Source organism: Fusarium musae, chromosome 3 (genome assembly GCF_019915245.1).
Source record: "Fusarium musae strain F31 chromosome 3, whole genome shotgun sequence".
Classification (NCBI taxonomy): Eukaryota; Fungi; Ascomycota; class Sordariomycetes; order Hypocreales; family Nectriaceae; genus Fusarium; species Fusarium musae.
In genome coordinates this window covers 2,132,050-2,158,300 of record NC_058389.1, presented here as the reverse complement: position 1 = coordinate 2,158,300, position 26,251 = coordinate 2,132,050, and the positions used below count along the sequence as shown (strand labels likewise).

The 26,251-nt window shown below is 48.9% G+C and overlaps 7 protein-coding genes and 1 non-coding gene across 8 annotated transcripts; 2 read left to right on the top strand and 6 right to left on the bottom strand.

Annotated features, from left to right (window-relative positions):
* Nucleotides 1-29: 29 nt before the first annotated feature.
* J7337_004132 (uncharacterized protein) lies at nt 30-1,946 on the bottom strand (the record flags this gene model as incomplete). Its single annotated transcript, XM_044821833.1, has 1 exon — nt 30-1,946. The coding sequence occupies one exon, from the start codon at nt 1,944-1,946 to the stop codon at nt 30-32; it is 1,917 nt and encodes a 638-aa protein (XP_044683166.1).
* Nucleotides 1,947-3,591: 1,645 nt separating this feature from the next.
* J7337_004131 (uncharacterized protein) lies at nt 3,592-4,797 on the bottom strand (the record flags this gene model as incomplete). Its single annotated transcript, XM_044821832.1, has 2 exons — nt 3,592-4,613; nt 4,668-4,797. The coding sequence occupies 2 exons, from the start codon at nt 4,795-4,797 to the stop codon at nt 3,592-3,594; spliced, it is 1,152 nt and encodes a 383-aa protein (XP_044683165.1).
* Nucleotides 4,798-7,510: 2,713 nt separating this feature from the next.
* On the top strand, nt 7,511-8,120 carry J7337_004130 (uncharacterized protein; the record flags this gene model as incomplete). The annotated part of the gene is made up of 3 exons (XM_044821831.1): nt 7,511-7,705; nt 7,755-7,903; nt 7,949-8,120. 3 exons carry the CDS (start codon nt 7,511-7,513, stop codon nt 8,118-8,120), a joined length of 516 nt encoding a protein of 171 aa, XP_044683164.1.
* Nucleotides 8,121-8,403: 283 nt separating this feature from the next.
* J7337_004129 lies at nt 8,404-8,498 on the top strand. Its single transcript has one exon. It is a non-coding gene; the product is annotated as a tRNA-Ile (tRNA).
* Nucleotides 8,499-10,498: 2,000 nt separating this feature from the next.
* J7337_004128 (uncharacterized protein) lies at nt 10,499-12,307 on the bottom strand (the record flags this gene model as incomplete). Its single annotated transcript, XM_044821830.1, has 3 exons — nt 10,499-11,478; nt 11,532-11,879; nt 11,932-12,307. 3 exons carry the CDS (start codon nt 12,305-12,307, stop codon nt 10,499-10,501), a joined length of 1,704 nt encoding a protein of 567 aa, XP_044683163.1.
* Nucleotides 12,308-14,212: 1,905 nt separating this feature from the next.
* J7337_004127 (uncharacterized protein) lies at nt 14,213-15,519 on the bottom strand (the record flags this gene model as incomplete). Its single annotated transcript, XM_044821829.1, has 2 exons — nt 14,213-14,281; nt 14,323-15,519. The coding sequence occupies 2 exons, from the start codon at nt 15,517-15,519 to the stop codon at nt 14,213-14,215; spliced, it is 1,266 nt and encodes a 421-aa protein (XP_044683162.1).
* Nucleotides 15,520-16,457: 938 nt separating this feature from the next.
* J7337_004126 (uncharacterized protein) lies at nt 16,458-20,148 on the bottom strand (the record flags this gene model as incomplete). The annotated part of the gene is made up of 3 exons (XM_044821828.1): nt 16,458-17,142; nt 17,197-18,352; nt 18,411-20,148. 3 exons carry the CDS (start codon nt 20,146-20,148, stop codon nt 16,458-16,460), a joined length of 3,579 nt encoding a protein of 1,192 aa, XP_044683161.1.
* Nucleotides 20,149-23,948: 3,800 nt separating this feature from the next.
* On the bottom strand, nt 23,949-25,638 carry J7337_004125 (uncharacterized protein; the record flags this gene model as incomplete). Its single annotated transcript, XM_044821827.1, has 3 exons — nt 23,949-24,772; nt 24,825-25,360; nt 25,415-25,638. 3 exons carry the CDS (start codon nt 25,636-25,638, stop codon nt 23,949-23,951), a joined length of 1,584 nt encoding a protein of 527 aa, XP_044683160.1.
* Between the last annotated feature and the right edge of the window lie 613 nt (nt 25,639-26,251).

Sequence of the window (26,251 nt, the reverse complement as noted above, 5' to 3'; positions counted from 1 at the left end):
TTGCACCGGGTACCACTGTGTGAGAACATCTAGTTCGCAACTGCAGTGGCTGCAGTACCGTTGGCAATAGGTTCAGTATCTACGGCGCCATTACCTACAGACTCAGTCAGAGGAGTCGCAGGAGTGGTGAGATTCTTGACCTCGAGGCCCTTCAAAAGCTCGAAGATGGTTTTGTTGTCGTGGAAATCGTTGTTCACTACCATTGTTAGCATGATTGCAGAGTCGGTTTTGGAACCTCTTGACTCACCAATGTTGACGAGGTACCAGTCATTCATGACACCCTCAAGCAGAGCTCGGCTAGGCGAGCTCATGTCATAACAGTGAGCCCAATCAACACCCAGTCGGAATGCTTCGTCCTTCCATGCAAGAAAACTGATGCTCTCGACAATGGTTGGCTGCACAATCTCCTTTCCAGGGAAGACACCCCATGTCACTGCGTTGGGGCCATCAGATGTCACATTAGATCGGAGCTCGCCGTCCTTAGTCACAGCGTAGTAGGTCAGATCAGGGTGGCTCTCAATGCGAGTGATCATCTTGTCAAAGACATCGGGGTGCACCAGCAACTCAAGGTATGACTTCTGGTAGACATAACCGTTGTCGGGGCCCCAGCCGTGGACCGGGTGAGAAGACTTGACGCCATTGACAGCAGGCTGAGAGTTCACAGTCAACAATCCTCGCTTGTTGAGCTCAATAAGCTCCTCTCGAATCTCATCAGCCTCAGTGGTAAGAGGTGCCTCACTCCATGGCAGAGACTCGATCTCATTTTGGAGATATCGGACGAAAAGTTGAGCAATATCCTGAATGGTCTTGGGCTCGCCCCATTTTTTACGATTGGCCTCGTTAGTACCAGTCAAACCAATGCCGTAAGCATCCAGCTCTCCGAAAGCAGGAGAGCGAGAATCACCCCATCGACCGTTGGGGAACTCGTCCCAATCCTGTGTGCGAATAACATAAGACTTGTTGCGGTTTCTCCAAAAAATGGGCCGAACATCCTCCTCGCGGCGGCCAAGTCCTTTGGACTGTTTCCAGGGGAGAGCCTGTTGAAGAGGACGCTCAGCGCAAGGAGCCCATTGGAGCTCCTCAAGTAACATGCGTGTAGCCTGGGCAAGGTTCATAGTATAGAAATGAAGGTGGTGAATCCCGTTGGCGAGCAACTTTCGGCACATGTTGGCAACCAGGGTCTTTCCGATATTTCTGACGGCGACATCGTCGTTCTTAACAGGCTCAAGTGCATCGAGCCATTCTTGAGGAATCTTGGCCTGCATATGGTTTGCTCGTCGAAGGAAGCTGGCATATGTAGCTATAGGCATGATACCGGGGAGGATAGGGATAGTGATGCCACGCTCACGAACACGCTTCACCCAGCGAATGAAGTTATCAGCATCATAGAACATCTGTGTGACAATGAAACTGGCGCCCATGTCAACCTTCTCCTTGAGATGGTCAAGTAATTCGTCCTCATTCTTGTTGTCATCGGAACCCTCAGGATAACCAGCAACACCGATGTCGAAGTGGTTGCCGTAGGTATCGCGGATGTGTTTGACGAGATCACGGGCATACTGAAAGCCTCCGTCCGCAGCGGTCCACTTGTCTTGAGCTCGCGGGGGATCACCACGTAGGGCCAGAATATTGGTGCACCCGGCTTTGTACGCTTTAAGAAGGGCATCATTGACCTTCTCAACACCCATGTCGGTGCAGGTCAGATGCATGCAAGTTTCGAGGCCGTAGACAGCTTGAGCCTGGAGTACCATCTCGCAAGTGAGCTCGGCAATTCTACCACCAGCACCCCATGTGATGTCGATGAACTTGGGACCCAGATTGTACATGCGATCCATACGGTCGTAAAGGTTCTGAACACCTTGGGCGGTCTTGGGAGGGAAGTACTCGAAAGAGAAGGAGGGCTGGCCGCTCCTCTCGGCGTCGTTGAGCATGTCCTTGATATGCATGGTGAAATCGGTTGGCGAGGAACTGTTCGACTGTGTAATTTATGACGAGCTTGTATGAATATTTAACCAGAGAACAATGTTAATTCGTCACGAAGGAAGAGTTGGGCGTAATGGCCGTGGCGGGTCGAAGCTTGGATCAGAGAGCTGGAGTATGGGAGATTGTGGGGGAGGGGAACTGTAACGACGACTGACAAGAAATCCTATGTTAGCAATCTCAGTTACAGATTAGGTGGAGAGGTATTGCAGCGATGCCGGCATAAACTAACGTATATGGTACTGTTTGAAGCCCGGTTCTGAGGTTTTGCGCTGCAACTCCAGACGAGGCGGTGGAAACGATGATCTGTATTGACCTTTCGATTTCCCTCTCTCAATCCGTTGGACGAGAAGCAGCAGCAGGTGGTTAGTGGTTTACGTAGTACCAGGATCCAACTTGACAAATGACAGCCAATTCTATTTGGAGAACGAAGGGGAGGTTATATATTGAGCGACAGATGACGAGTAGAAAAGAAAGAGGGAGAGAGAGAGAAGAAAGAGAGAAGAAAGAAAACCGAGTACGGTCAGAAAAGCGTTCCACGTCGTTCCTTCCTTCTAACTAATTGTCCAGGAAATTTCTCCTCTCCCCCGCCGAGGGCCTCTAAGATGCCCCTCCTTCCTCCAGAAACTCCCCAGTGGGGTTCCGTTTTTACCTCCGATGCACGAATCGTGTCTGCTCATTGGCGGATGCAGATGCGTTCATTTGATCTCAGCGCCGTTCCCGGGCATCGGAAGCCGAGAGGCTCAGGGGAGCTCAGGGCATTGAACCAGTGAGGATGCCGCTGAAGCTGCCCCAGGCTAATGATCCATGGAAGTGAGCTTCCAAACGTTGCAATTTTTTATTTTAAGCTCAAGAACTCAGAGTCATAAATCGACGCTCACCTCCACTTGATACTATGTATATACCTAGAGCGGCCGTTGAATTGGTTTCCATTGTACTCGGCTGCGCCTCTTTTGATCGGTGAGAAACCCAGGACAATGGAGCGTGCGGTAACATCTGCAATGAGCCTGGAAACTGTGGGCTTGATGGGTTCTGTTTGGCTGAAGCAGTTCACGACATCCCACTCTGCTTCGACTTGCAGCGTGCGGTTTGCAGCCATCCTCCGAGAGGTCCTGCCAATGATCTCTGAGGTATGTCTCCTCTCTCCCCCGACGTCAACGTCGAGGGGTCCCCTGCTGCGGAGCAAGGGTCCAGTCAACAGACGAATCATCATCACCCAAGGACCCTTATAACCCTTCCGTCATGATGCTGAGCTATCACCTAGTGGTGTCACTGTCAGACCGGTGAGCGAACCTAAAGGTCCAAAGCTCTACTCTAACAACGATTGATCTAAGCATCAAATCTCCTCCTAGATGTCTATTATTCTTTGGGCTGATCAATGGGCTCAAATTATAGTCAACTTGCGAGGGTTATCGAGAAGACTATATGGGTCTATGCGGATAGGTAGAAGGCTGTTGAACCTTGGGCTTACATGTTCATCTTTCAATCTTGCTCAATTAACTTTAACGTCATCAGATAGATACATATCGCCAATCTGTAGTCTTACAGGTCTCTTAGTATTCATAGAATGTCTGTACATCCTGCCTACCTACTAACAACTTCAGTGGCACATCATGATGCTCCAGTTGTAGCAGATGATGTACTTGCAGTCGGGCTCGAACCAGGACTTCCACTTTTCAATAGCAGTGGCGGCGCTCCCCTTGCCCTTCGCCAACGGTTACTTGTGCTGATGATGCTGTTGTCGAACAAAAACCACCATCTTTCAAACATAACCTGCCCCAGCTCCCAGTTACCTGGATCATATGGATCGTCACCATAAATTCTAACTCCCTCGGCTGTATCCTCAACGTCATAGGCAAAGTTGACGATCGCCAATGCGCCCTGGGCTCGTGGTGGCCGTAACTCGTCGGGCAATGACAAGATGAAGATGGCACGCTCTCTGACACCTGGCCAAGGCAGAAGGTCAATAACTGGATGGTGTGGTATCGCAACTTGCGATGGAGTAGGCTGCCATGATGGAGGCAGTAGAGATGCTGGAGTTGCGGTCCCTGTGTTGAATGCCGAGTTGCCCCCCAAATCCCAAAGGTCTGGCTTCAGGTTCAGACGGTCTGCTATTCGCATAACAGCTTTGAGAAGTGTAAGCTGTAGTAGAGGTAGTTGATAACTATCAGGAAACGTCTGCCCTTCCGATGACGGGGGTGAAGAGCTGAGTGATGATGAATCAATAAACATTGTCATATCGGCTCCGGCAAAATCTGCAGACAAGTCATGATGAGTATTTGTTACCGAATCGCCCCTGGTATTGTCTTCGTGTAAGTACCGGGGTACTGTATTTGGGTCTGGAAGAATAGGCGCAAATGCCAAATCTTGGAGGGGGTCTCCGATGGGGTTCCAAGATGTCAGATTAAGATCAAACCCAGCCAAGATGTCAGCATCTGTCGTGGGAGGGATTGACAGATTGGGTTCTGGAATTGTGGATTCCAGATTGCTCTGCAGAGTCGGAATTTCATACACATCGTCTTTTGATACTCTGCCTTCGGGGTTTGGAACTGTTTCGTCCTGAGGTTCGGAGTTTTGAGACCGATTGCTACCAGCTGACTTGGTCTTAAGACGATCTAGCCGTTTCTTTTCACCTATATACCTGTCAGATCTCAAGCCTGTTTGGTTACAGAAAAGTGGCGACGCACGATATCTTCTCTGTGCGAGAACGTTCAAAACTCGTTTCCTCTCCGCAGCATCTTCATCAATGTTGGGAACATCAAGAGCAGGTGGCTTCTTATACGCTCGTTGCCGCGTTCGGGGGCGATTCGTCAACATTGCGGTTGGTTCTTTTATTCAGCTTTGTATTCTGGGAACTTGTGTATGCGAGTAGAAGTCGATTTCAGTCATAGATCCTGCCAGCCACGAGAATAATTCAAAAGTTTCCCGGTCAAGAAGTGGTAGAGACCTGTCGCTTTTCAAGTCATAAACGATGGCGTTCGTGATCTCCACCAAGCATAACGCGTAGGAATAAGCTAGCCTGTGCACTGTCTTAGCATAACGGATAACAGAAACCTCTAACTCCAGCCAAAGCCCCGCGACTGTTCAGTATATCCCATCACAGCGGAGCTCAACATCTTGTGATTACTGTGCACTGAGCACTGTGTAATAATCCTTAACGTTGGTCCGACTTCATGCTCACTTAGTCCATGGTATTTCTCTGATTCCATCCTAACTCTTTGCTCTTTATGATTTCGGACTGTTTCTTTTCTTCCATCAGCTCATATGTTCAAGGAATTTGTCGCGGATACTCTTCCTGTAAAAGCCATTATCTGTCCATTAGATGAGTGAGTGAGTAATCGATTCGAGATATTCCGCATAGTTTTACATGTGGCAGAGGAAGCGCCCAGTGTCTCTTTAGGTTTCGTCTCACTTGTTATCCTTTGAAGCTAGATAGCATATCAAAGGGGAAATCGTCCTTTTTGTACGTTTCGATATGCTTGAAACCCACTGAGCATAACCTATAAACATAACGCGAGAGCGCATGAAAAGATCGTTTGAATTAATTACAGCTGTGTTGTCTTGACATGAAATTTCACAAATAGAGATTCCATCAAAACATTCACGATATGGCAATGAGAAACTGGTGTTTGAAGGACCTGGAGTGCTCTCAGCCATTTCATGCCATCAAATAGAAGAGATTACCCTACGCCCAGCTCATGAACCTAATTAATTCCATCGAAATACTCAGGCAACATCTAATCTTGATTTATGAAAACACGTAATTAATTATGAAACATTAAAATATCGTCATTTCGTTTCTGAAAAACTAGAATAAGCATATTGGACTAAGAATACTCTTTGTCATAGTGATCATGGTTCGTTCTCTTGTGGCATGGAAGATATGGCTGATGGGCAGCCTAACCTCACCGCCTCCAAGCCCGGGTTACCAAAGGCACAATGGTTCTATGTGGCTCCTTACAATTGCTCCGTGTAGTGTTGCTACAGAGACATTGATCGCCTCGCTGAAGTGCGTGCAAGCGTGCTGTACAATTGTACTATCTCGTATCTGTCTGCCTTCTTAAGATAACCAAGAACCTTTGAGGATCAACTGAGGCACATGACGATGTAAGGTGCCGTCTTACTCATTAAAATCCGACTCGGGGACCACGGCAGTGGGCTTGATGTGTGTGGAGTGGTTGAAGCTGATGCCGTGCAACCAGCAACGCCAGAGATAACTGCTGGGTGGAGTGGCTACCGGACGGGAGTTGCGACGGATGGCTGCATTGAATCATGCTGTGTATCCTAACAGAGTCTCTTTTCGTACCAAGATCGGTGTTGACTCGAAGAAACCTACTTCGCTGACCGAATCCGCCTTTTCTTGCATCCCTCCGAAGCCAAGGATGTGACAGGTGAAGGAGATAGCGCAACGGGCAATTTCAAGCCAAATCCCCCGCCGTGAGAGAGAAAGAGACAGCATCACGCTGTTGCCCGTATATGCTACGTGTATACGGGATGAGGTGCCGGCATCCGTTGTGACAGATATTTCCTGTTTAGGCAATCATTGTGGAGTCTGTTCCGTCCGCCTCCGTTGCCCGCTCCGGGCATCTGCTCCAAGGCCGATCACGTTGGAAGCTGATATGCATAAATCTAAGTATTCCTCTATTCTACAAGATATATCCCTTGATATCGAAGGTTGATCTTAAGCAGCGCCGGTTCTTTTTCCCTGCCATCGACGTCAGGGACGGCCGATCAGTGATGTGCGTTGAGCGATCCAGCGGCTTCCACGCGGTGGATGTTACTGGCATACGGCAGACGTTGACATGAGAGCAAATAAGATAACTTGGTATATGTCTTTGACAAGCCAAGATCGGCACTTGGTGCGAATTACTCATGTCCCGTGATGCAATGCGCAACGTGGGAGTCCGATGAAGGCGAGACCGCTATTCTGACAATTCCAAGCAAACGGTTGAGCAGCAGACACGAGAGTTGCACAAGCTTCCTGAGGCCGGTAATACCGTTGATAAAATCGTCTAGGAGATCAACTGCAGCTCCTTCTGGGACCGGTTGTTTGTTTCCTAGTAATACAAGCCAGCTGCAAATTGACAGTATTTTTTGGACGCCCGATGGGCCGAATTTGTATCACGGGTTGGCCAATGACTCCCGAAGGTCTTTGACTGGGAGGTTGATTAAGAGCTGACGAGTTGACCGAGTATCTTGATCAACACAACACAAGCAATCAATCCGGCCGGTAACGGGTGAGAATTTGACACAATTGAATGAGTATGTTCGGGTTGAAGCTACGGTGGTATCGCGGGGGCCAGTGCCATCACGAGGCTTTGCGTGTCATACGTAGCTTTGTCGTAAAGAATGAAACCGAAAAATCATCAATGGCTTGCCGTAATAACCTCTGATACATAAAAAGCTGCATCCCAGACGTCAGCTGCTGTTAGTTCTCGATAAAACAATTCAGAGTATCCAGACCTTTAACTTCTAATTATTCTCTTCTATTTTCATTCCTATCAAGGCTCATTATCACCCAATCCTCAGAATGAAGACATACTTTGCACTCTTCGTCTTGTCGTTCTTCTACCCCCACTGTCTCGCTGCCTCAGTTGACATGTGGTCTTCACCCCTCAAGGAGCGAACTACACTCAAGTACGAAGCCATCGAGCCTGAAGTTGTTAAGGCTCGCATTGGCACTACACCTGGCGATAACAGTGAGGGGGGCCGGGAGTCTGGCATGGTAGGATGGAAGTGTTCTCAGCAGATTGCATTTACTAAACACATCTCAGGTGTACTTCTGCCGTGAGGAGAACTGGGGAGCTCCATGTTTCGCCTACCGTCCTGAACTTGAATATACATGCAACGAGCTAGGCCCTGAGCTTAAAGGACACATCGGATCTGTTTTCGTTGATCCTGGCATGATCTGCCGTCTAGCTGGGTATGTTGTGTAACTCGTATGTCTGCATGCGACTGACAAAGCAAGATTCAACAATGATCGATGTGCCCCGATCAAAATATTTGCCTGGCCCGAGACCCAGCACGGCTGGCCTGACCTATTTCACCAGAATGCCCCAGGAGGAGCTATCAAGCTCGGAGCTGCAACAACACACTTCACATGCGCTGAGTGTACCAATTGCGTTGAGAAATCTGGATAAGACAGGCGGAACATTTGTGAACGATGTCGTGGAAGAAATGGAAGTTTAAGGAGGGACAGATAATCGACCTGGGCATATTAATCTTGAGCAAGTGTAATCTAATTAACAAGCTCTAGTGTGAGCATTTCTTAGCTCATACACTAGTAGTTCTTGTTCTCATAGAAGCTGATCTGTTGTGGTTACCTCTACTGGATACCTGTGATATACATTGTCGTTACTCTATAAACTCGGAAGCAGCCAAATATATTGCAAAATGACTGATGCCGTTCTATCGAATTAGAAGGCTTCCGTAGCTCAGTTGGTTAGAGCGGCGTACTAATACTTCATTCCGAGTATCCGGTAATGCGAAGGTCTCAGGTTCAAGCCCTGGCGGGAGCAATCCCAGCGCCCTCTAATTCGTTTTTGCCGTCTGGAAGATCTAACGTAGTTAATAGCACAAGATGATGATCGTTGTCTTTTGTTTTTGTGTCCCCATATCACTTTTCGTTCAGGCTTTCCTGAAAGGCAAGTAGATAGTAAATATTTATATTTATAAAGTAAGTTATACTTTTTCTACTAGCTAGTAACTCGTGCTTACTACTTACTACTTAGGTATACACTTGCCTTAGTATTTCTTATCTGCTATAGAGAGGTAGGAGCAACTGTCTGATAATGGTCTAGCTATTGCTTTACTTGCTTAACTAGATTTACTTTCGATTACCTTAGGTATATATCAGACTCTCAACTGGCACACTTGGTCTTTTTTCCCCATCTTCAACAACTCAACCGTATTTGAGACTTACCACCCATCAGCTGATTTTATTAGTGATACATACACATATATCATCACCATGAATCACACCTTTGCACTTCCAGTCCGGTCCCGCCCTCTCGGCCTCAAATTAAGCGATGCACCAGACTCCTATAACAATAATACCGTCTCGGGTACACAGCTGAACGAACTTAATGTACAAAAAAGAGCACCCAATACCCGGAAGAAACTGGAGGATCTGGAAAACTTCAGGCCAGCAGCATCCTAGAGAGATCCCCGGTCGAAAGAGCAATCTTTCCCCGAGGCTGAGGCACATCCACATCCACATCCACATCCACATCCGCATCCGCATCCGAGCACTCGAACGACCTCCAGACAAGATGCATTTCTTCAGAATGGAGCTCTACTACCAGTTACCCACCGCGACCACTTTCGTGAAGAAACCCAGCTGAACGATGCATCCGATGAACAAACCCGCAAACCATCAACGACTGATCTCATTTCAGACCAGCTCTCTATCCTACAAATGGTGAGAGATAACCTGAGGCCTATGAGATCACAAACTCCCTCTCCAGAGTCCGTGCATAGAGCTCCAAGGAGCACATCTTCATCATACCATGACCAAGGTACTGGATTTAATGATGTGCCATCACCAGCATCGGACACTCGCATGCCAAGCTTGGACTTGGGCGATTTGACGAAATACAGTCGCTTCAACGACAGGCTATCTGGCCTGAGATCTTCATCAAGCTCTTCTGTTGCTGCGAGAGCTCTGAATCAAGGAAGCACCCACGGGGCAGAAGTTGATGAGATACCAGCTTTCGGGCACTTGCAACGACTACCCATCCAGTCCTACCACTCCTTTGAGATTGTATCAAGTTCCGAAGACCTACAGTCAAATGTGACGCCTGCTCAGAAGACCATGACGACACAGCCTTCATTGGAAGACACTACCGGGTTTGGAAGGACTTACCCCTTGACACCGGTGAAGGCCCGAATCCGACCCCAGATTGATAGCCCAGCAGAAGACCGGTACTCAGAAAGTCCTAGCCCGTCTACCAAACCGCCGCGGGTGGAAAGAAGAAGCAAGAGAAAATCTTCTGTCATGTCTCTTCGAAGCTTGACAGAGGGAGTGAAACGTACTCGAGCCGGTGTTGAGAAATTGGCACACAATATTTGTTATAACAGCTGCAGTAAACTTCGCCATGCCCACCAGAGTGTCAGGCGTCAACACAAAGAGCAGAGAAAACACCACTCGGTTTGGAAGGCACTGCGCCGCAAACTTAGACCTGAGGATGCCAGCAAGCCCAAGCATGAGAAAGCATCTGCGTCTTTCTCGATCGAACAAGGCGGGCGTGGAACTGAGTCTTGGTGGAATGCCGGCGTAGAGAAGTATCACGCCCCCAAGTGGATGCGCTTTGGGAAATAGATTATAAATAACTTCCATGGCAACTCGCGAGAAAATCAAGGTACAAACGGTATTAGCCTAGCATCATGAGGCGTTAGCTAGCAGCAAGAAGAAGAAATTGCACATGGTCTATCTATCAAGTTTACCTCGGTAGCAATCGATCCATGAATAATACATTCCTATCATCTGCGAGGTTGGAACTCAGTTATTGAGATTGCCCTATAACATGTATCGAAAGACAACAGCCGCTGATCTACGCCTCCCAGGGCCAACAAGACCTTCTTCCTCAACCTCACCACCTCCCTGCTGACGCTCACTCTCAGCCCGGTCAAATTTACGATTTTGATACTTGAGATAAAAGCGAAGAGCATACGCTAGGATGGAGACCAGAAGCATAGCGATTGCACATGTGCTCATCCCAGGCGCATAATAGGGAGCATCTCGATCCGGATACAATCTGGTACCCACGAGCGGCCCGCACTGACCGACGAGTTGGAGGAGAGCGAAGCCACCGCCTTGACGGCTCTGGTTGGCTTGGTTGTTGATGCTCCATGTAATGATGAGAGTGACGACATTGAAAAAGCCTATGGCGGCAGGATATACGGCCATATAACGGATGAAATTAGGAAGATTAAGGGGTTTGGCCAAAGCCAGAATGGCGTAGCCACTTGATGAAGCGAGGGCATGGAATATTAGAGGTACGGTGCGTGTTCGCAGGCGATCAGACATATGCGCTGTGAAGAGGACGATGACAAAAGCCGCCAAGTACGGGGGAGCACTGAGAGCTTGAGAAGTGAGAGTATCGTGACCCATCTCATTGAGTATCTTGGGGAGGAAGACGGGGAGAGAGGAATAAGCCATGTTGGTGAGGAAGAACATGGTTGCAGTGATCCACGCAACGGGGTCACGAAATATGGCTAGAACATCGCGACCTTTGAGACCAGACGAAGGCTTATTGTTTGTGGTCGTTGACTGCTCGCTGCGAAGGCGCAGATGGGCAACCTTTTTCTCACGCTTGGTCAAGTAAGGCGCTGTCTGCGGAGAGTCGGGGATGACGTTCCAGGCTACTACAGACGCGATGACTGACGGAAACCCCTCAATGATGAAGAGAAGACGCCATGGGGCAATAGGGCCAAACTCAGCAAACTTAACGATAAGCCAGGCCAGCGTTGAGGCAAACGTCGTAGCCAAGGGTGCCGCTGCGACAGCTGTAAGCTTTTCTCCTTTACCACCCCAAAAGGAGATTACATACCAGATATGAAAATAGCAGTCCGGAATGCAAGCTCTTCTCGTTTGAAAAAGAAACTCAGGTAAAACGGAATTCCCGTGAAGCCAGCCTCTCCGATTCCAAGGACAGCGCGCAACGCAATCAACATGGGATAAGACGTCGTGACAGCCTGGAGGGACGCCATGAGACCCCAGGTCAGAACCACCATCGACACGAATATATGCGCCGGAATGAGCTTCCACAGAAGCGACATCCATTCAAAGGCAATGTAAGTGATATAAAACGCTGTGAGGGCCCATTGGTACCACTCATCGCGGGGCGGGTCAGACTGGAGATCTTCATCCATACCAGCTATACGAGCATTGCCGATATCTGGAGTTGTTAGCGCACTGTTGTCGATCGCAGAAAGATAGGGAAGTCGCACTGGATCTGTCGACAAAGCTCAGCATGTAAAGGAGAGCGACAAACAAGACAAGCTTGCGATCGAACTTCCTCCGCACGGCTTGTTCTTCATCAGGGGTATAGAGCTGGAAACTCGCCATAGAGCCAGGACTTCGCGAGCGCTCCCCTACGAGAGGATGGCCTACATCTCCATCCTCTGCAGCTTCGGCATCCCATATTGCGCTTCCGTGTCTATCTCTATCCGCATTCCTCTCATGCAGCTCGTAAACATCGCTTCCACTGCCAACGGCCGACCGAAGATCTTCGTCGTCGCTATCATCGAGCGAGGGCTCAGCACCGGTTTGCGCAAACGCTTCAACCGACGTGCTGGGGCCAGGTTCGGGCCGCGACAGGGCCATTTTATATGAGGCGGTTCCGAAGAACCGAGGGCGATGTGGAAAGAGACAATGGCGGGAGGCTAGATTGGACTTGGACTCGGGCCTCGAGGTTTAATGTCGTCGAGGTTCGGTATGGTTGGAGAGTTATTTGGAGACCATCAGGGACTCCAATCAATTGATATCATGAGTTGCATCCTTATTTGATATAAGCGGGCTGTCAAACAGATCGAACAGGGTAAGATAGGATTGGAGCTGTTGACTAGTAACTTTATTTAAGTAAGGTATGCTGGATAATCGAGCTGTCTTGCTTGACTTACACGTGACGTGCGTCAACTCCCTGCATGGCCATCCACATCTAGACTACCTGGCTGGACCTGGTAAAGGAGCTTTACCCTCATTTCATTTCGCATCTTGAAAATGTCACTGCAACAAGACGTTCAATTTTGATTGCTAATTGCAGATCATATACTACGTACGTAATTCAATATCTGCGTTTAAATACTGTACATTTTCGAAGAATCTCGTTCCGCTACTCTTACATCATGACGATCCATCATACCTAGTACTTAGAATATTACGACTTACAAAGTTCGACGCTTTTTCTCCATAAGTCAACAGCAACTCCTATCCCTCAGTGGTAAATCGAGCCCTTCGAAATGAGACGCTCTAAGTTGCAGTCAAGATCAAACCCGAAATGAAAGTTTAAAACAGCAATTCATGCTTACTCTCCGTCTCCTTCAATGATGATGGCCCGCCTTGGCATGAGATGGCTTCCTGAACAGCTTCTTAAGCCCTTCGGCCACTGAATGGCTACGACCAATTCGTGGTTTAGGATGCCTTCCGCCTTCATTTACCTGACCATCACTATGACCTGTAGATACACTAGTTTGCCGACTTTGAGTCGTCACAGCCACTGGCTGTGGTGCACGCAACCTCACCCCACGTGCTAAATCTCGTGGCGCGCTCGGTTTTGAACTGACACCCGCATTGTAGTCAGAAGCAAGAGATGGTGTAGGCTCTAATGCCAGCTCCTCCCTTTCCAGTTCCCGTAGAGAACTTGGTGCCTCATAACGATACGGCATTGATAACATTCTGGCATGGGCTTTCGAGGATGGCGTTCCCTTTTCTGGCGCCGTTTGTGGTCTTTTCTGTGAATTTCCTCCCGATGTACCTCGAGGCTTTGGTGGCGTAGGCGGGCGACGAGGCGTCTTTATTTCTGGTTCTGGCGGTAATGGTACATTTGATATTCGAATGTTCTTGGGGACACTTCTCGGTAAGCGAGACTTTGGCGACATTTGTGCAGTTGGCTGGGCCGTTGGGTTTCTGGGAGGTGTTCTCAAGGCAGGATTGATTGTTTTCCGATGAGCCGATGTTGGGGTTGTGGCACTTGGTGGCTTCGAAGCCGGCTCTTTTGCTGCTTTCGTGTCTAAGTTCGGCAATGCCACCTGTTTGGTTTTTGGCATTGGTGTTGATGATAGCCGCTGTTCGGAAATTGTGTCACCAGCTTCATACAATATGCCAGAACTTGGTTGTTCTAGGCGTGCTGGGTTCGGTGACACCAACAATGGTGGAGCGTGTGACACTATCCCCTCAAACTTGGGCATGTTGGATCCAAAATTCTGTAGTTGTGGTGAATACTCCGATGTAGGCGAGGGCGTTCGAGGAGGAACAAGCTCTTTGGGTACGTTCAAATAGGTACTTAGGCTGTCCTTTGGACTCATGATAGATGTAACATATGGATACGGAGTGTCTTGATTATGAAATGTACTCGATCCTGAGGATTCAAGTGGGGAGTCTGATGATAATGGCCAGGATGTCTCTGGGGGCTTGACATTTTCTGCTCTGCTAGGAGTATTTGGTCTCGGAGACACTTCTTCAAAGCCATCCATAGGTGGTAACACAGGCGAGAAAGGGGGTACAAAGCTTTCAGGCCTGTAGATCGTTGGGACTGGCCGCTGCCGTTGCAGAGGTTTGGGCGTCGGAGGCGTTGACGATCTAGAGGGATGAAGCTTGTTCGGTTTGAGAGGTTGCTTTACATTCGGTATCTCTCCGCGTATGGGATCCTGCACTGATGAATGTATGTCGTCAAACTCTTCTGGTTCAATTCTAGATTGCCTGTATGCAGAATATATCTCCGATGCCGTCGAAACCGAATATCGTGCATTATCGGGGTGAAGAAGCGGTATCTCAACATCTGGCGTTTCCAGTGCTAGTGCATTATCCAGAGAATCTTTTCGAGACCATGCTGAAGATGCCGTAGACACGGATTTCCTCTTCTTATCGAGCTCATGAGGCTGGAGAGGTGCATCAATATCCGGTGTTTCCTGCCTTGCTGTTCCGTTAGGTGACTCATCCTGAGACCAGACTGTTGATATTGTCAAAACTGAAGCCCGACTGGGGTCGAGTTGAGACTGGAGCGGGATATCAATATCTGGCAATGTCCTCGAAAGTGGCCTGGGCGTTGCAGCACCATCTGGTCCGCCTAAAATGCCATCTAGGACGGTGAGAGCATCTTCTCCATCTTCCTCTCGGTCGTTGTCGCCGTCATACTCGGATGGTGAATCAGAAAGCCCCTCCAAAGCGTCTTTTGTTCGTCGGTTGCGCACCATAGTTTGTGCTGCGTCCCTTATCTGCTCATAGCCAACCTCTTTTTCTTCCTCGTCACTCTTACCAGGGACTTCCCTCACATCATCACCGCAGACCACGACGTACCACCGCACGGATTCGCCCTTTTGCAATTCATTCCTTAATTTTATGATCCACCCATCTTCGCCAGCCATTCTGTCATAGTACTTGGCCATCTGACCTGCCACGTCCACACTGAGGTCGACTCGTACCACATAATCAGCCACATAAGCATATGGTCTGCATGCCGTCACCATTTCGTCTACATCGAATTCCTCCAGCAATTTGACCGGTGACCATGAGTGCATAAGAACGGCATCTTCGGCATCGGATACACGCGATGTCGGGAGAGCATGGTCGTCGTCAACATGGTCGAATTGCTTTTTGATGTTGGCATTCTTGGCGCTGACGCTCTTTTGCGTGGGCGTCGTTGGTGGTGAGAGCTCAGGTAAGAAGTCGTATTTGGCGTGCAGCTGGTCGAGGATGCAATAAGACGACGCAGGTGCAAGAACCCAGTTCGGTGCAGCGTCTTCAAGGTCGTGGAGGATGACAAAAATCCGGATGTCGCGGCGATGCCACCGAAACCCGTGGCATAGATAAGTTGGCATTGGGGACGGGGTCTCCCAGCAATGATTTGAGACTGGGGATGTTGCGTGCTGTAAGCGATCCGTTAGTCTGGTTGATTGATTGATTGACTGCCTCACTCAAGCGTCACTTTATCTCGACAGAGAGACAAGAAGACGAAGTGTCTTTTGAGCAAGCTTCATAAAGCAGTCTATGGAGCCTCCAACATCTCCGTCTTTAGTGACTCAAGTTGACGCGTGGAAGTGGTTGTTTGAAGTTGAAAAACATTGAATCCATGGAATGAACGAGGTGAATGGAACTGGCATGCGTCGCTTCCGTTCCTGCGGTGCCTTGTTACTTTATCTGGGCATCGTTGCCTATTCTACTGGATCTTACCGCATTGTACTTTACTCTACTTTGCCTTACTCAGAATAGCGCTAAGTTCTTTCAACTACCTTACCTAAGGTAGGTACTTGATAAAGGTTGGTCCAAGGTACGGGCAGGTACTGTCTAACGTCAGATATCAAGCCCAGTGCCGTCTTCGGAAGTCATCGACCCATCTTAAACGGTTGGCGCTCTCTCACCGTCCGCATGCAATTGAACTGCATGTAAGCCACTATTTTCATCTACTGCAGTGGCTCTTTTGTTCCAAGTTAGGCCAAAGCCTGGGCTGAGACATTGTCTCGCTTATGCCCGAACGATCGCTGCTATTGTTATCAATCACATATGTTGACTCAGCCTGAAACTTGGTCTAGTTAACTTGGTAGGCAAGGTGCTAACGTTAGGTGAAGGATACTGTGTGTAGTGATATTATTGTGTTCATTCCCAAATTTTATGTAAACAAACTGATATCCATTCATATATCCACCGCATGCCTATACTGTATCTATTAAAAAAATAAAAAATAAAAATTGGCACCATTTTTGTTACATGCATCTAATCATCATCGTTAATACACTTCGTGAATGGTATAAAGCGGTCCCTAATCTGTAAATCCCGCCACGTTCAGGCTAACACCTCCTGTATCTTGTAACCCTTCCATTGCAACGCCAAAGTCTTGAGCATCGAATTCGAAATTCATGTCCTGCAGGATGTTGTTGACATCTTCGTCTGAGAGGTTAAGCTCCATATTACTGGGCACAGCGGGAGCGCTGGCGATGTTGTCCTGAGCGGCCACTGCTTGAGGAATCTTCTTAGCCACCATATCCTTGAACTTGTTCAACAGATCCACATCATCGGCTGGTGTGGTCTGCGAGTCAAGAATCCGACGCGCTCGTGTCTGAAGCATGGCGTCTGTGGGCATGGAACCCTTGCATGCTACATGATCCTCGACATAGCTGATAAGACCACGCTCCAGCTCTCGCGAACAGAAAACCTCAGCAGGTCGTGCTGCCTGCGATGTGAGCTTCTCGATGTAACTGTTAGCAATAGCTGCTGGCAGTGACTTGGCACCCTGGCCCATTGACACCTGTGCATCTGCAGGGAAGGGCTCGAGCGATGCCTTGGGGCAAGCATAGGGAGGTGCGAATCCCGAGCCACCAGATTCGAGGGCCCAGCCATCGCTCATTGGGAGGCCAGGACCGTCGGTCTTGAGAATACCGGCGTCTCGCTTGAACCTTTGAAGCCATTCGGCATTGTCTGCAGCAGTCTGGTTCCAAGGATCGTCACTAGAGTAGTGTCAGCTCGTCACATTCGGTAATATTCCTGGCCAAGAAACTTACTCGTCATATAGGATCCAGCGTGCCTGGTGCTGAAGCTCTGCATCACTAGGCACATGCCTGTTGGGGTTGTTCGCCGACATAGTGCCAGCAACCCATCGCTTCAGCTCCTTCGCCAATCGTCGATAGCAGTTCGCATCATTGAGAAAGTATGGTCCAGGACAGTTGGGGCCGCTGCCCATATCAAACATGTCATCACAACCCAATCCCAGAAGCACAGGACAGTCATTGGAAAAAAGTGTCGCATCAGTGGTGGCGGTTCCGCTAACAGTCGAGTTAACGCTAGGCTGAAGAGAAAATGCAGGCGAGCTGTTACTGCTTGCGGGATGGCGGTTCTTGAATCCCTCGAGCCAAGATGCATTATCTGCCGCGGTTTGGTTCCAACCGTCATCGAATTCGTATATAATGATACGAGCTTGTCGTTGGAGGTCCTCGTCAGTAGGCTCTATGCCCATCGATCGTTGTAAGATGAGATAATCCTTCAGTTCACGCTCGAGGCGCGAGTAGCTGTGGATGGTTGAGTCGATGGATGTGGGATCAGTTGAACGGCAAATGTGATCCACCACGTCTTCGCTTCGTGGAAGATGTGCGCGTCGACGGAAAGGCGCGAGCCAGTTCGTAGCAGATGTTGCGAGGCGAATTAGCCAGTTTGCAATGGCCTCTGACGGGTGTGTAGAGACTTCTTCCACCCGGCCCACGATACGACAAGCCTCTTCTTGAAGTTCATCGTCCATGGCCGTTAAACCTAGTAGTCTCTTGGCCTTGACAAACTCGTGGAGCTGTACCTCCATGGGACACTCCTCGAACAGGTTGTCCTTGCCGTTAATCTTGAGGGATGCCAGCCTGTTTTCAGCGGCACCACGCAAAGGACCGAATCTGGCCTTTTGTTGTAGAGTGTCGGAGCTCATGATTATGTCACGGAGCCACGATGGCCTTGTCGCGATGCCCTGTAGTGATAACAATTCGCTGGCGAAAATAATACGACAACCTTCGACCATCATTTCTTCGTCGTTCGGGAGTCGTCCGTGCTGGTCCTGATAGTTCCGTGTGAAGAAAGCCATTTCCAATTTAATCAACTCGTAGGCATTGCGAGGTGACTCTGGCGGGGAGTGAGTGGCTACGTATGGCAACGGGGATGTGCGCTCATAATGAATAAGATCTATTTCAAAAGTTAGACGTTGGCAACTTGTCTACAGGATACTGGAGAGGTCTCATACATGGAGGCATGGAGTTCTCGACCATCTCGAGTACAGGGTTGTCGAAACCCCAGTCACCCTTCCAGTCAGCCATGGAATAACCCGTTTTGAAATGCTCAGCCAAATGATCGACACGGATAGTCCATGTATCCATTACGATACCACAGAAACCACACCGGGACCGAATCTCAGGCGTTGCTACCTTCCACGACTTCATAGACCAATCCTGAAACTTGATATTATGCACCAGGCGCAGGTGCTGGTTAAGGTGATCTTTTCGGTAGAATGTGCGTTCTGCTGGGGTACGCTCTTGGCAGGCAGAGTGGTTGTGGCTTTCGATATGGGCATCGTCTGGGTTGGCCTCGCCACAAAAGACACAGGATAAGATGCCGGTATCAGGGTTGACGGCTTTTGCGCCGTGAGGAGAACACACCCACCGCTCAAGAGACAAGTGCAACGACTTTTCGTGTCGTTGCCAGTCGTGCTTAGTCCTGAATGTTTCGGTACAGAATGTACACTGGAAGGTCTTGAGAGGGGCTGATAGGCTGGTCTTCTCTTTGCCAATTTTGGCCGAAGCCCTTCGGCGACGGCGGCGACGTCCGTGGCTATTGAATGGGGCTGAACCAAACGAACCCCATGAGTTGCGAGATCCATGTGAATAGGCAGATCCATGAGAACCATTACTGGAGTGGGAGGTGCCTAGACTGCTGACCGACGACTGATTGCAGATAGATCTGCTTGAGCCATCGTCCGCATAGCTCAAACTGAAAGGGCTGTCCAGTCCGGAAGACATTCCGGAGGAAGAGGCGGTAACGGCTCGTGCAATAGCGCTGACGGACGCAGGTTCGTTCTCGGGGGGTGAGTGCTCCCAACGTTGTAGTGGGTTCATGGCTTCCAGAGCTGGTGTTCCTCGGCGTTGAGGGATATCCATGGGGCCTGACCATGAGCTGGTGTAGTGAGGTGATGTTGAGCGCGGGGGCTGAACCTTGCCACGTCGACGAGCATTTGCAAGCCAGTTGGTGATCTGGACTTTGTTTAACCCTGTCTGGCGCTGCAGCATCTCTTTCTCTTCGTCACTAGGATAAGGATGACGGTTGTGAGTCGAGAGCCAGTTCTTGAGAATACGAACAGACTCTCGGGAGAAACGTGCTCCAATTTTGGGAGGAGGTGCGGCCTTGTTGTTGAATGTTTCTCCCAGGTTGCCTAGATCACTGACGGAGGCATTGCGAGAGGCATTGCGAGAGGATTGGCAAGAGTCGTCCTGGTTATCCTCCTGAAGAGCGTTGGAGATCTGAGGTCCGGACGGTAGAAAGGGGTTGATGTCAAAGAGAGCAGCTGAGGTGTTGATAGACTCGGGGGCAACAGCAAAGCTGCAGTCGACTTTCAATGCTACGCAGGTAGTGCAATAGTCCTTGTACATACCCTCTCGGATCTTTTTGCATGAGAAGCCAGACATAGCGCAGTTGATGCATGGCGATGGAGGCGTGTCCCACTGAAATTGACTAGATATGTCTTCAGCGGTTGTGGTGAAGTCTATTGTTGGGGCGGACATGTCTGGCAGAGGGAAGTTGTTGTCTGAAAAGTGTTGAAGGGCGCAGAAGCTGAAGTCGTCTTCACTGACATTCTCCAGGACAAGATCAATGCTCTCGTTGTTGTCAGCTGTCAGACCAGCAAAGGCATTGCCATCCTGGGGTTGCGGAAAGGCGTCAATGGCCTTGTCCCAATTGACAAATTGCTCCATCTCATCCATATTGGACATGATGCACAAGGATGAGTGCTGATGCGGAGCAGAGATATCGGCTCAGGTCAATCGAAAGGCGCGCGTGAGGGTGACAGCCATGAACCGAATAGATTTGGATGTCAGTCAGCTTGGTCCCACTCGAATCGTTTGGAGTGGGAGCTAGAAGGACGCAAGATAAATAGATAGAGCCTGAAAATGAAGAGAAAAGAACGAGGCTCTCCAAGTCGAGGATAGTCACTGAGTTTTGTTCAAGATGAAAATCCAACAAAGGTACTACTGTACAAGTAACGGTCTGTCTAGGAACCCATCGGAGGAGTCAGCAGTCTCCATCCCCCAGAATGTGAACCAAGCCTTAAGGTCAAGTCTGGTGGAGTTGGAGTGCAGAATGTCGGCCAGCCACACCAACCAGCTGAGCGAGTCTAGCCAGATTGTCAAGTCGTGCGCCCTTCAATTGACAGACAAGGATCTTTTTGATCAATGGACCCACGCACACAAGCTGCGGGGTGACGGTGCTTCCAACACTGTAGTATGGTTCTAGCTCCTCCGCATATGGTGAGCCAACAGTATGGATGTTCAATCATTGTCTCGACCATACAGTGTCAGCTCGACGCGATCAATAAAGGCTGGGCTCCGCTTCTCGTAGTTCGCAAGGCGTAGCCATCCATGCGGATAGTGATACGTCTCGCTAGACCCAAGTCTTGACCCGAGACCGGCCTTCTTATGGATCTTTCTTAACCTCGCAATAAGACAATGCATATCATCCATGATATCTTTTAAGGCTCATTGTCAACCGGATCGGAGTCGTGACTCTGATAAAGCCCGAGCATGCGCTTCCCCGGCGTGTCTATGTGGGGTTTAGCACATCCTGAAGGCTCAGACCTATGCTTGGTTCTCCGCTATAATTGAATGATTGATTGATATACAGTATACGGAGTATGCCCTCCTCGTATCACTTCGAGGTTGTCTAGAAAGCACTGGAACTTTCTAAGAAACGGTTTATCGGAGAGAAAAATAAAGACCATGCCGGTCTGCCTTGTCGGTGAGATTTTAGAATCAGCCACCGACACACAGCATCCTTAGCATTGGGGTAAAAAATCGCAGATCACTCAAGATATTTCCCTGCTCCAACACGACGTTGTGGTGTCTTATCATCTGACGTATTGGTAAGCAGAAAAGTTGGCTGATGTCTTTTCTGAACGTAGGTATACACGGAGTAGGATTACGATTGATGTGAGCAAGATTTGGTGTAGGTAGGTAATAAATGATCAAATCCTGGGGCAAAAAAGGCGCCATTGGTTTAGGCGAACCCGCCTATACATACCTGCACAGTGGAAATGCTGCGGAAAGCAGCTGCGTTGTGGTTTGCGTCTCACCTTGGGTCGGAGTCTCCGGAGGCGCCTATGGGTGTGCAGCAGTTAGCATACATTACTTCCAGGAGAAACAAAAATGAAGTACTGATGCCAGGACTTTCAGATTCTGCTCAATTCAGATATAACTCCAACTATATCAAAGCTCGTTACGTTTGCTTCAAGATCGATCCTCTAACTATGTTGATCGGATGGATCCCAACCGGAGATAGACAGCCAAAACATCTGGATCTCCATAAATGCCGCGAGTCTAAATTAGCTCAATATGCATGCATATACGGCAAGATCCGAAACATGGTGCTGAGCAATATCACAATATGTCTACCTGGGTACCTTGGCCGTTCAGAGACCTATTTACTTTCATATATGGTATTGACCAAACGTTTTCTGCCCTATCCTGCTGACACAAGTCCTAGTGTCTGTCGCCAGATTGATCGGTTAACTTATTGGGTTTTGCTTGGTACTACTCAAAAAAAGCACTGGTCCTCAAGCCATTACTCCTCAAGCAAAAAGAATCATCAACCTTGGTGAAATATAAAATATCTCAGGCGGCTGTTAGTTATAAGCTTAATTAATCTATCTTGGTCATTTCTCGTCCTAAGTTTCCTCTCATTGAAGTTAGTTCGTAGTGCTTAGTTCTATGAGTGAACTATGGGATTTCCTGCATTTCCATATATCAACATCGACATCGACATCAACTCAGCTCAGTTGCAGTCGTTTATGACTTTTTATAATCTCCTTTCAATCGATGTTGCTGGTATTGTCCAGGTCGGCTGAGATTCTAAGCACATCCACGCCCAGCCTGGGGCGAAGCCTGAAAGCACAGTAACCTACTTGAACAGGGTCGAGTCCTCATGTCGAGTGCAATCATTTCCATATATAAATCGATCGATGCGTTTCAGTCTGTTGGCTATGCTGTCGCGACATGTTCAATGCTTTACTCCTCTAGAATGTAACATGCAACGACCATATCTAATTCTCCCGAACACCAAGACTGACAGCAATCTACGGGCTTAGGATAGCCATGCAGAAATTAGCAAGCCAAATTTTATTGATAGGTTACTTGTTTGTGATTTACAGTTCAATCATAATTTCATACGCTATGCAGATGATATCCCGACTTGTTTGACCACGCAGCAGGGAACGTCATCCGTCAAGTTTGTCCAGCGGCAATGAACGGCTAGCACAAGGCACTCGTAGATGATGCATGCAGATGCAAATTCTAATATAGGGAATGTATTAAAAGACGTAGCGTATCCGTAAACGGTAGTCACCATAGTTGCACGACAGCTCTACCCCCTCCCTGGAGGCTGCAATTACATGGGTCGATGATCAACTACTCCACGCCAGGCGTTTTACATGGTTGATTAGGAGGGATATATCATGAATGGCTCATGTGTATTGCGGTTGATAAATGGCATGCTAGTGGTGATACTTCTAGCATATCTAGGTATTCCAAGAATTTGAGGACACCGTTTGCCATCTTACCCGTCGTTAGACCTTCTCTAATGGTCCGCTCTGATAGTTCATTGCATTGCTTAAATAGTCTTGGAATTTGTTTTTCGGAAATCATAATGTCACTGTCTGTGGTAAACGAGTTCGCCGCTTTTCTCTCCGTAGTGTTGCATTTGTATGGATCAACCAGCCTAAACAACAAGCCTTGCACTTCATGATCCTTGGGGGCATCATGGTTCGTTGCGGTCACGCGACATCTAGGGTTTTCTGATCACTTCATTCCTGCATGGCAACTTACTCTTATACCCAATGGCCTGTCAAACTTGGGCTATGTACACATTGAGCACCTACGTAGGTAGTGAGCAGGGGGTCTTGTGCCACGCTATGATGTCCACACAACGGTAGCTTTGCTGTGCGAGCACCTTCGCAAACCATCTGTAGAATGGACTTTTTGTCTCGGGACACTACGCCAATTCTATCAAAAAAATCTTGTTTTCCAACAAAGGCCGTTATCACAATGAATAAATCAAAGAGGAAGCGGAAAGTAGGCTCAAAGCTGATACTTGATCAAGTTGTCAACTCAGTCGCTCAACGCGACACCGCATTCTCTTTTCCTGGCTCGTGTAAACTATCTTGCGATGCATACAGCCTGACCCTGTCTATATGTGCATTTTCCGTAGCGTAAACAATGTGCTTTTCGAGAGATAGAGTGGTATCGCTGGCCGAGGCTAGTAGTTCTGTATAATCCTTTCAATAGCTTTTAGAAGAGAAGAAAGAAAGCAGACCAGACACGTATGTCAAACACCATGCTCCTTGACAGCAATAACTCCAGTTTCATGAGCTGAAACCCATCCGAGAAGGCCTTGTGTGCTGTGAAATCCAAAATGCGCCGGTTCCTAACTCGCCTTCCATTCACTAAAATTTCGCGTCCAGTGACACCTTGCTGACCAAGAGGCACCTCATAAATCGTTGATGTCCTATCGTGGATCCTACTCATTAATCATGTCCAAGTTCTTGTAATTCTCTCTCTTTTGCGGCAAGCATTTCTCGCATCTTGTCCGCTTCGCGTTGTAAGGCTGCTCGACGCTCAGCCTTTATCCTCTCAGTATCGAAATCACGCGGGCCAGCACCTGGCGTGTTATCCCGGTTAGAAAAGGCGCTAGGGCTCGGTGCTGATGCTATAGTGCTACCAGGTGATCGTATGGGAGGTAAGCAATAGTCGCCGTCGTCACTTCCTGTTCCTAAATTGGGGGGAGTGGTAGCTGATGTCGATGGATTCAGTATCGATTTAATATTGATCGAGGAGATTCGTTTCGAGCTCTCCTGTCCTGTTTCTTGTGAGGCAAATGCTTCACTCTCCGTGGTAGAGAAGGAGCGTTTTCGAGTTGGCGACAGAAACGAGGCAGGGGATAGTGACGTTCTCCTATCGTTGTTTGATGACATAGACGCCATGGGGGCCAGTCGATTATCGTCGTTCAGGGATCCGGTATACTGACGTGGGTTATTTGACTGGTGATACGCAGCTAGATCCGAGGTCGAAGGCAGTGGCGATATTGTTCTACTTGTAGGTCGGATGACCGGTTGAGGCTCGATCGTGAGCGGATGGTCTGGGCGGCGACGAAGACCCAGATTGACGGATCCATCCTCATTCATTGACCCCTTCTCAGCATTTTGTACATATTGATCTTGCATTTCAGCTGGCTCCATTGCATCTTCCATCTCCTCATCCTGCGACGCTGGGATAATTCGTTTTCGTCTTTTGATGGTCGATTTCTTCATGGTCATCGGTCGGTGGACACCATGTAACTTGTAATATAGGCCTAGGTTTGTTAATAAATACTGTTTGATAACCGCTAAACGCACAATACCTACCACAAGCATTGCAGATGGTGTGGCCACTCTCATCACGCCTCCAGAGAGGCGTAATAGTGGTGCCACAGTTCTGGCATGCAATCACAACCGTGGCATTCGAATTCTGTTGATTTTGCAAGGCATTGACATCCAGAGGCACCGGTTCCGGTTTGGTACTTTCACTTCGACTTTGGCAGCTCTGTCGTTTCTGCGTTCCACCTAGGTTGGCACTTTTCGAAACACGATTGTTATAGGCAGGGCATCCATTGCAGCCCTCTGCACCACCCGTTCCGTTACAACGTCCACCTCCAGGACAAGTCCCTCCAGTCTGATCAGCCGATATGTAGGTCGCATTCGACGCAGGTTTTGGACCTGCGACTGCAGAGGGCTTCGGTGCGGTAGTTCGCGGAGGGTCTGCAGGGACAACGTTTGGTGGTCGCTTGAGACTAGTCGGGCGAGAGGCGTTTCTGGCTTTCAGATAGAGACCACAGGCGTTGCAAATCGTAGCACCTTGAGGTGATCTCCTCCACAAAGGGGTTCGGGTGGTTCCACAGTTACTATCATCGGTATAAGCAGAGTGATTGCTATAGAAGTAAAGCTACTTAACTCACCTGCAAACTTGTCCTTGGCTACCACTAGGTGGCGGACTTGCTTTTGAACCATGCTCTGCCCCAGGACTCTGTTGCTTTGACATATTTCCTGGAGCTGGGCTTGTCTTAGGGCCAGACGGACTCCCACTTAGTCTATTTTGGCGGTCACGATTGTCCTGGCCGGTAGGGAGTCTGGTCCGCTCCTGAGAAGGAACAGCCGGGCTATCACTTGGTTTCGAGGACATTGGTCGTGATGGCAGCGCAGTTCGCACTGAGGCCGTCTCACGCTGATGGCTATACAGCGCCGTTTCCTGGGTTTCTTGGCTCATGCCCATAGGTAGGGCTGACAGTATCGAGGGAAACAAGACGGCAATGGTTCAGATGAAGCGAATGGGTGTACTTCAATAGTCTGAGTTGGAATGCGACGGATCAGTTACAAACCGAAGTCTATAGCATTCATTGGCGTTGATATCGAGGGTCGGTAGGTTGATTTGATTGTCGTATAGGTCGAGGATGAGTAAGAATGAAACTTGGTTGACAAAAGAAAGTCCTTCACTCGACTCGTAATCGGGTGCAGCGGATTGATAAGTGGCTTCGAACCGGCCGAGTAAGGAGGCAAATCCGGAGAGAGGCCGGGGCCGGGTTCCGCAACCAAGAGTTCGCAGGCGCCGAAGCGAGCCAAACAGATGGAATACTTTCTTGGCTCGATGTGAGGTGTAAGTCAGAATGAAAGAAGTACCTAGTTCAGAGTCCAATCTGCAGTCCGGCGATATGTATCGTCAAGTTGCCAGTTTTGCTGGTGGGCAGACGAGTCGAACAAGTCGCCAGGGTACAAAGGGACTGTAGATGCGTCGGCAG